Consider the following 9,791-nt stretch of genomic DNA (forward strand, 5'->3'; position numbering starts at 1 on the left):
AAAAAACCCCAAAAAAAAAAAATTGCACACATGAGATATTTTTTTTTTTTTTTTTTTTTTTTTTTTTTTTTTAATAATAGTGAGTTTTAAAAAAATGAATAAATCTCAAAATCCTTTTTGATAGCTTTTATTTTCTTACACTCAAATGTATTGGAAACACTTCACCATACATTCCAAGTGACAAACCATCTGTGGCCTCTTGACCCTGTCAGCATTATGTAATTCTTCTACCCTCACTAGTAAATGCCACATTGAAGTATGATTTCAATATGGCATAAGCACTTCCCAAATCTGTTTTTTATTGGTCATGTTGTGCAAATCACATTTTCTTTAGGAACTTTCTCACTTTGGTCAAAACTTGCCCCACAATAAGAAAATATTGTTTATAGGCCACTGTAATACAAATTTAACTTCCTGTCAACAGAACTATTCAAGCTAAACCTGATAAACCCACATGATCAGGAATATTGCCACCGATGTTGGGCTAGCAATTAATCAGATGAACTGAAGGTTTTGTGTTTTTTTTTTTCAGCTCAGGAGTCGGGAGGCTCTCCCTGTCCCAGCTCGTGTCCCGACCTAAACAAATCCCAGACTCTCAGCTCCCTGTCGGAGAGCGGGGCTGTGCTGGTGGAGGTCTGCTGTCTTCTTGTCCTAGCAGTTGATAATAAGGTACGTTTCCTGAAATGTAAACAGAGATGCTGCTGACGACTTTAAAACCACCCGCACTGTTAACGAAAACTAATGACAGTTGCATATAGTTCTGTTTCTCGCTCTGTATTTATTTGTCAGGGCTATTTTGTATTTCATTATGGTCAGAAGTGAACATTTCTAATATTTTTTTCATTTCTTTCTTGCAGGCAGCAGCGGAGGAACTGTGTCTTTTGCTCAGCCAGGTCTTTCAGATTGTTTACACAGAATCAACTATAGACTTTCTAGACAGAGCCATATTTGATGGAGCTACAACGCCTACAAGACACCCTTCTTTGTACAGTGGTGAGGAACCCTAACCCTAACCCTAACCCTCTAAATAATGCTACGTAAGCTGTTCAGTTATGCTAACCTTAAGCTGTAAATATTTTGTCATTTTAAAGACGACTCTTCGAGCAAAGTAGATGTCAAGGAGGCTTTTGAGAGAGAAACCAGCCCGTTGTATGTACATTTGCGCACAACCATTTTTAATTTAAAGACTGGTTCACTTACAGCTTACACTGGTGTGTATTTATTCAGTCCTTTCGAGGCCACAGAAGGAAGCTCTCCATCTACATCCACCCCTGCATCCCCTCAGACAAAGGCCCCAAGTGAAGGAGAGCTCAGCACCACTGCTGCAGAGCTTCTACAGGACTACATGACTACAGTACGACGTTTCATCTTTTTTTTTTTTTTTTTTTTTTTCGCTTCATAGGGAGCACACATAGCTTAGGCATTCTCTAAAACACTTTCAACTCGTTAATGATTTCTGGCTTGTGTGTGTTTTTTTTTTTTTTTTTTTTTTTTTTTTCTCTCTCGGAACAGTTGCGAACAAAGCTATCATCGCAGGAGATCCAGCAGTTTGCAGCTCTGCTCCATGAATACAGGAACGGTTCCTCCTTTCACGAGTTCTGCATCAACCTGCGGCAGCTCTACGGGGACAGCAGGAAGTTCCTCCTGCTCGGTACAAACGCCTTATCTCACCGTCACAAAGCTTTATCAGACTACAATATGATGATGATTTAATAGGCCAACATATACTCAAGAACATGGAAGAGGCAAATTTTGTTTTGACATGTACATAACGTCCCAATAAAACACACAAATTTGTGTATGTTTTCTAAACATTTAGTGTTTTCGTTGTGTCAAAGAGATGTTTGACACTATTTCTGTCGTCCCGTCAAGGCCTGCGTCCCTTCATACCCGAGAAGGACAGCCAGCACTTTGAAAACTTCCTAGAGACCATCGGAGTGAAGGACGGCCGCGGCATAATCACAGACAGCTTCGGCCGCTGCAAACGCACGGCCAGCTCCGCCTCCGACTCCACCACCAACGGCAACGGAGCGGCGGGAGGCAGCGGCGACAGCACGGCGTCGGAGGAGGGGCGGGACGCCTCGGAGGGCGACGAATGGGACCGTATGATTACTGACATCAGCAACGACATCGAAGCTCTTGGCTGCAGCATGGACCAGGAGGCGGTGACCCCCTGACCTGTCGGCGCGAAACCACGGCCACGCCTCAGACGAGCGGTTGGCTTTACTAAAGCGGATCAGATGAAGGTGGTCCTTAGCACTGACCTAAGATTTGGTTTATACGTTTATTCCTCTAATTATCAAGAGGACGTTCCGTCGGCCCTGTACATTTAAGGAAAATCTTTGTCGAGTCGACTCGCGCACTTATGCAGACCTTGTAGTGGACTTGTAGTTATTGTTTTACATTTCAGCTGGATTCGCCTCAGAGTTATTTTTTAAACTTTATCTTCGGTTTTGTACTCGTTTATTGGCAGCATCTGCCACTTGCTCTCTGTGACAAAGCTTAGCTCTCCAGTCAGCGCAGCAGCGACTGGAGAATCCACCGATAGACTGTGCAGACATTTTAGAAGGTTAAGACTGAGATTTGTATCTTAATTTAACCGTGAATTAATCGGCTTCATCCACCTTTGGTTTTCTTCATTTGTTTCGATGTAAGGATGTAACGTTTTTGCTATGTGTAGTATTGTAAGTTCTGCTTTTACCTCACACTTTGTTAATCAGCGCTTACTCTGTTTATATGTTTTTGCCTTATTCAAACTGACCTAGAAGACGCTGTAAAAGAAACGGCTGCATTCATTTAAAGCCACACTGTGTGGACTGTATTTTTTATTTTTTTTTGTGACAAGGCCAGCTTATGGATGGTTGATGTAAATTGTTTTCAACATTCAGGTCATTTTTGTGTTGCATTAAATTTGTCGTCGTGCCTAAACACTGCAGTTCTGCTGCCGGCAGGTTCTTAGTGACTCTTAGAGCAGTTCTGCGGCAAGTTGTGGTTAATGCATAACAAATCAATTACATTGATTTATATTTTGGTATTGCATAATTGCAAGCATCATGATGTTGCATAAAAAAAAAAAACACTTGTGACAGTGTCTCACCTAATTACTGTGTCCTGGTGTTTTCAGTGTGCGGTTTTGAAGTGGAAATAACTGCGTTTGACTCGACTTTCCTACATCAGGGAACGATTTTACAATCTTATTATGATCCTCGGATCATTTGCTCGGATGCACCTAAGCTGCCGTGGAACTTGATTCAGCTCCACCAAAGTGGTCCTGCTGAATGCCGCCACGGTCGGGGATTAGTTCAGAGTCTGTGGGATGGAGATATCGGCAGGACAAGCTCGGTTTAGTCGCATTCCATTCTCCGATGCCTCTCAGCATGTTTCCACTTCCTGTTCCTCATCCAATTCCGTAGAATTTCCCCCTCTTAACCACTTTTAACGTAACCCCAACCTTTTTTTTTACCTTGGTCACATCATGCGGATTGAAATAGAGCAGAACTGTAGAACGGGGCTTCTTCTCCTTGACAACTTTATTTGAACCAAGTCTGTGATATTGTCCCTCGTTCGCTTTTGCTTCAGCTGGAGACTAAATGATTGACACGCCGTCAGTGCAACCAAAATGTTTTCTCACATTACGGGGAGAAACACTAATTGGTCTCCAGTAACTTTTCGTCTTTAATCCAATTTTAGAACGAACAGAGCACCTCTTTGAAGCACGCAATTACGACATAGCAGAGCTTGTCAGACGAAGCCATTAAAAGAGAAGATTGTGTTTTAGAGTTTGCCCCTCTAGTGCTGACCGGCGCCCCTGTTATTACGCCTGTATGACGCTGCCTGGGTGTTCTTCCTGTGGAGCCATTAAATGGGTTCAGCTTGCTCCAAAAAGAGATAAACATGTCTAATTTTGGATAAGCTTACAGTCAGATTTGGCATCATTAGCTTAAAATTTGGAAGACATTCACATCTTTGTCAAAACTTAAGTCGTAGTTATAACGTCTTAGTTATTGGTTAAGAAAATATCAATTATTTTTTTACTTTTACAGCTGCTCAATCCACCTGCAGCAGATATTTTAGCTTATTTTTTTATTTACTTTTGAATTTTCTGGTTACCAGCAGCTCTTAAAAAAAAAAAAAAAAAGATAAACCAATTGACTAATTAAGTTCAAATTTTATTTTTTCTGTTCATAAATAACATGTACAGTCTGGTTGGAAAGAAAAAAAAAGTTTTCCTAAAATTACCATTCCTATGTTGGTAAAACTGTTTTTCCACTCTTGGATACGACTCCAGGACCGGGTTCAAAATTTTCCCTCTGACATAAAGTCTCTAAGTCCACACCACTTAACAGTACAATTTTATTTTGCTTGTCAAAGACTTTGAGTAAATCACTAATAAATAAACAAAAGATATTTTCAGAAAGGAAAAGTCAACATAATTCAAGTCGGCAACGAAAAAGGAGCCAAATGTGGTCAGTAAAATATAAGTCATCGAGCTTCTTTTTCCTGTTCGTGGCACCAAGCAGTTTCATCTTCGCAGTTCATATCTGAGAGATGTGCCAAAACACTCCCACACAAAAGTCTCGCCGTGAGTCTGAGAAGGAAGTCTGGGAATCTGGCCCGTGTCACCCTGCGGTTCACCTCGGTGACGTTCCTGTCTGCCGCGTTCGCGCTACGGTTTGCAGCCCGGTGCTGGTGAGAAGCGGGTGTCACATCTGCTGTTTTACTGGGAGCGGGTGGCAGCTGGGGGATTCATTTCTCTTTCAGGAACATAAAAATCAGTGCGAGGGAAAACTTAAATAAGAGGACATATTTTGTAGAAGCTGCTTAAATCATTAGAGACTTATTTAACCTACTTTTAAAGAAATATATCCAGTCTTTCTTTATTTTGGGTGCTGTGTCAGATTTCATGCCCGTCGTGCAGATCATGCTGCGTTTCAGTCCTGCCATTTTATCATGCAAATGAATCTGTTTAGGCATGAAATGAATAACATCATAAGGGACAGCTGGTGGGCAGAGCTGCAGTGTGAAGAAAACATTCTTCACTTCAAGTAAGAGAGGAATTTGTCTTAAACATTTACTGCACAGACGAGTACATATTAACAAAACAAGTGGTTGTTTCTCTTTATCAGTAATAACTTTAAAAAGAGGTGTCGGTCATACATGAAAATATTTACACCTACTAACATCTTTATGGAATTCTCTTTTTGGACAGAAAGATTCAAGAATTACAGAATGGTGTCCACTTGTTACTTCCCATCGGCTTTGTGCAACATCTCTGTCTCCTGACTGGAAATCCCAGTTAGTATAGTAACTCAAAAATCAATAGGTAGCTTAAAGCCAGAAATCAATGGTGAAAACAACCTGTACTTTTGTACTTATGTGTTTCAGTTTGCAGTTTTTGGAATCGATACCTGAGCACCAACGACACCTGATAAAAACGTGCTTATCCTGTATTTTGCTGACGGGAGTCACTTCGAAATATATTGCAGCACTAAATCAACAGTAAAGCCTCCAGGAGCTACGCCTGACCAAAATAATTTTAATTATTCTGGCTGATTACATGATTATATCAATAATTTTTATAGTAGAGGCTATGTCTAGTAAGACAACAAATTACAATGATACTAATAAAGAGCATTCTTATATTGTTGAGCCCTCCGAATTATTAATAAAAAATTAGCTTTGTGGAAACAGAAGCCTGTGTGTCCACATAAACACCATCATGTTAGGTTCTACTTGTACACATCCAGGCTCTGTATTGGGCCCACGTCTGTTTTTGCTCTATATTCTCCCCATTCTCTCGGACAGATCATTAATAAATCCTATAACATCTCCCATGACTTCAACGCAGACGACGTTCCTCCGCCCACTGCATTTTGCATGTGTAAAAAGTCAAGGGGCATCGGTACTTTTGCAAGGAACTTTAATGGCAAATACACCATCTGTCGACTTACATGACTCAAACTTGGTCCTCGGCAAGTTTTTTAAGGATTTCTTGCAGTCGCTTGACACAGAGTTTGGCCTAGCAGAGCGAGAACCTTCGAGAGTTAATGTTCATCTTAGTGATCCCGATTAGCCTCAGGGGGGCCGAGAGCCCGAGCCCTGGGGTGACGGGGCACTCGCACAGCAGGTCGGACAGCTCGTCCTTTTCCTCAAGGCCGAAGGTGGCGTCGTTGAGCATGCGACGGTGCAGGTGGCACGTCTGCTCGATCTTCAGCGTGTTGATGTCGCTCCGGAGTCGAATGAGCTGTCTGGCCAGCTGCTGGTCTTGCAAGCGCATGTCTGTCTAAACAAGAGAAGACAAGAGGCAATTACTCAGTCAGAACACTGGACATTTTTGTTGTTTTCATTGTCACAACAGTGCGTTAAAGCTGTTTTAGAGTGCACAAGCCTTCCTCTCTAAGGCACTTTTAGGGCACTTACTGAAATGTAACAAGTTGCTCATTGCTTATATGGACGTTATTGACCTCAGATCTCAGTGTGTGGTCCTTATTGTGAAGTAGCATCTAAAGAGGAAAGCTCACAGTGGGACATCCAGAAACAAACTTTTCGCTTTTTGCTCATTTTCCCTCCCCTTCTGCACAAAGATCACGGTCAGCCGGGGTTCCTTGTGCAATATGTTTGCGGCCCCATACCGCGCAAGTCCGCCTCCATAAGTGCCTCTTTGTTTGCTCGATCCGAGCTCATGAGCCGTGGCTGAATATGCAAAGTAATTGAGCAGAGTAAAGATGATTACACTCGCAGAAAAATCTGTGTAATTCTGTTGTCGGGTTCACAATCGATCACACTGTCTGACATGAATGGCATTCTTCTGGCCACTAATTGGACAGCGTGAGCTTTGTTAAACTCTAATTGGCTAAGTAGCAAGCAAAAAAAAAAAAAAAAAAAAAAAAGGTTTAATGCTTGAATCTCAAATGTTGCACAGAACTTCTGTGAAACGCGGAACCAAAACAAATATGCCTACAAATATGTCTAAAATGTCCGACGATCAAAAAGCTCACCAGTTCTTTTCTGAGCCAAGAGAGAGCTTCGTCGATGTTCTCAAAGCCCTTCAGCACACCCGAGGGCTGCTTTCGCTGACTTTTATCCGAGTTTGCCGCAGACTCTTTGTACGTGACTGGTTGCCCATCCCGCTCCTCCTGAATCTGGAATTTTCCAGTCTGTGAATCTTTGACGCTTTCTGCCTCCAGGGCTTTCCACTCCAGATAAGACGGCCTCCTGGTCTCCAGTCTCAATTTCTCAGTCAAAGCCTTTAGCGTCAATAGATGGTCATCTCCATGAAGATCTGCACTGCTCCTAGACTCTGCCTCCCCCACGATCTGTGGAGACGAAGTGGCGTCCATCTTCAGTCTGCTGAGTGCAAAAACAAAACAAAACAAAAAATAATAGACTGTTAAAACTAAAACCCTGCCATCTTGATTGGTGCTAGAGTTTTAGTGCAAATGCACTGTTTACTCTGAAAACCAATGGCAACTATCTGCCACAGACAGGAGACAAAACCGATGAGCCAATCACCCTAAAACCTGACAGCTACTTAATAACATCAATAAACTAAGGCTAAATCCACTGGGGATATCAGACCACCAGGATTTTAATTTCACGGAAACAAGTCATCTCCAAAGCAACCACACAGTCTTCTAATGAATCAGCAAATTTTCCACCTCCTGTCCACAATGTTTATTGCATCAACCAGTCTTATCAGGTTACTGGGAACTAGGGCGCTACGGCCGGTGGCCTTAGAGTCACTTGTGTCTAAAACGTAGGGAACATTATCATTCATGATCCTGAAGGTATTTTAATGCAACAGTGAAACAGTTGAAGCTCAATTATGCTGTGGTCAGAGAAGCAATATAATCCTACAGGCATATACTGCAAGATAAAAAAAAAAAAATCCATAAACTCAAAATAAAGGGTTTGTTATCTAATGTAGGATAATAGAATAACTGCATCATCTCTAATTTCTTCAAAGTTTGCTGCTGATCCAGACACAATGCCTAAAGATCCCATTTAAATTCGTCCCGTTCCTTTATTGCTGTAGACACAATTCTGGTTTCTCAAAGTCATTTTTCTGAAAATGATGAGGTTCTGTTAATAACCTTTAGAAAGCACAAAGAAAAGTATACCAGCAGTAATTTAAAGAATAGTGTATGTACAGTTTGGGCTGCCTGGTATTTCCAACAAGCATTAAAGCATAAAGTCTTCTTATTAGCACTCCTTGGAGAAGGCAGTGAATGTTTTTAGTCGCGATAACACAAAAACTAGCTAATTAGAGCTCAAACAGAATCTCTTAAATTGGTCATACTTAAATCCATCCATTATCTAGGTTTTCGGGGGGAAAATTAACAGTAAAGGTTCCATACGTATGCATGCTGTGCATGCTGAAATTTAAGCTCGATTTTTACGTTTCATAGCTGCTGACTGAATTGTTTTTACGATCTAAAATGCAAAAGTGATCTTCTCTGAACTGCAAATACACGTTTTTTGTGAATAGCAGATAAAAAAAAAAAAAACAACCTACAGTAATGGGTTGAGAGGATTCATCATAGACATCAGTACTTCATCTGAATGGAAAAGAATATCTTAGGATCAATTCTTTTTTTATAGAGCAATCTGCATCCTACATTCAACACTTAGCATTGCTACAGTCATTTATCTCCAAAGCAGAAATTCAGTGAAGCAAACAATTTACACTCTCCATTTCACTGTGGTGCAAACATTAAAGCACAAAAGCAGATCTCACACTTTTTTTTTGGTTTTCTTGCAAAGTGGTCTCAGATGTTCCAACAACAAACCTTCAGTGAAGTCACTGTCCTTGTATCTAATGATTGACTTGGCTTTCCTGCATGGTAGATTAGACCTCTGACTGTGCGGAGCAGCTGACTTATGAATACCTACAAATGGATCTGCTTCCTAGTCTGGACAGGAATCAATGAGACAACGCTGTTACAGAAGAGTCCTAAAACAGGAAGCATGCACTTTTGAAACATTTGTAAAGGCTGTGAGTGCAAGCTAATGAGTTGATTAAAATTTTGAACAGGAAGTGCTGAGCAAGGAGGATTTGCAAATAGTCCATAACATGCTTATGCTAACAAAAGGTTTTAAATTACTTTAAAAAAAAAATCTTAACTGATCTAGTGTATTCTACTAGTTTTTGAACAAACATTAGGATCTCTGTAAGAAATCTGTAAGCCACTTTTTTGCAGATTTATTATAAAATACAATATATATGGGCTGGAAAACCCACTGTTATGGCAAATGTCTTAATCAACCACCAGACTGGTTACTCTGGTTTTAAATTTATTTTACCATATTATTAACTGCACTTTGTGGAAAAACCTGGCCTGACTAAGCAGCTTGTAAAGTTTGGCTCCCATATCTGGAACATTGCAGTCATGTCTACACAACAAACACTGCCAGAAACCAATCTGGCTTTAGTGTTATGTTTTCCATAACCTGGCTCTTATTATGTCCTCGAGAGGTTTCAAATTTCAGAGCGTATATACTACATGAAAACATGAGAATGTTTTCAAAAAACACAAGCCAAGCGAGCTCTTTGTAAAGCTCAATGCCGACAGCATTGGCAAGCTCATTTGTATACGGTTGTCATGGCGTACCATTGTCAGCTTACCACAACAATGGTATACTGAATTATACCATTGTTATGACAAAAGCTTCATGAGAATGTCACTTTAATTTATAGATATTATGTGTTTTCAGTTTATTGTAAAAAAATACATACATACATACATATATATATATATATATATATATATATATATATATATATATATATA

The 9,791-nt window shown here is 40.5% G+C and overlaps 2 protein-coding genes across 2 annotated transcripts; one reads left to right on the forward strand and one right to left on the reverse strand.

Annotated features, from left to right (window-relative positions):
* Nucleotides 1–499: 499 nt before the first annotated feature.
* On the forward strand, nt 500–3,101 carry ccm2 (CCM2 scaffold protein; the record flags this gene model as incomplete). Its single annotated transcript, XM_015025880.1, has 6 exons — nt 500–669; nt 858–993; nt 1,092–1,149; nt 1,228–1,354; nt 1,513–1,651; nt 1,873–3,101. Coding segments are annotated over 6 exons (935 nt in total), but the record flags the coding sequence as incomplete, so codon positions are not given.
* A 2,802-nt stretch (nt 3,102–5,903) lies between these two features.
* fam167ab (family with sequence similarity 167 member Ab) lies at nt 5,904–7,378 on the reverse strand. Its single transcript, XM_015025879.1, has 2 exons — nt 6,999–7,378; nt 5,904–6,283 (listed from the first exon to the last, which is right to left on the reverse strand). The coding sequence occupies exons 1-2, from the start codon at nt 7,338–7,340 to the stop codon at nt 6,020–6,022; spliced, it is 606 nt and encodes a 201-aa protein (XP_014881365.1). The 5' UTR covers nt 7,341–7,378; the 3' UTR covers nt 5,904–6,019.
* Nucleotides 7,379–9,791: the final 2,413 nt, after the last annotated feature.

The sequence above is a fragment of the Poecilia latipinna genome, unplaced genomic scaffold, assembly GCF_001443285.1.
Source record: "Poecilia latipinna isolate Pla-1442-1.1 unplaced genomic scaffold, P_latipinna-1.0 Scaffold4379, whole genome shotgun sequence".
In the NCBI taxonomy this organism is placed as follows: domain Eukaryota; kingdom Metazoa; phylum Chordata; class Actinopteri; order Cyprinodontiformes; family Poeciliidae; genus Poecilia; species Poecilia latipinna.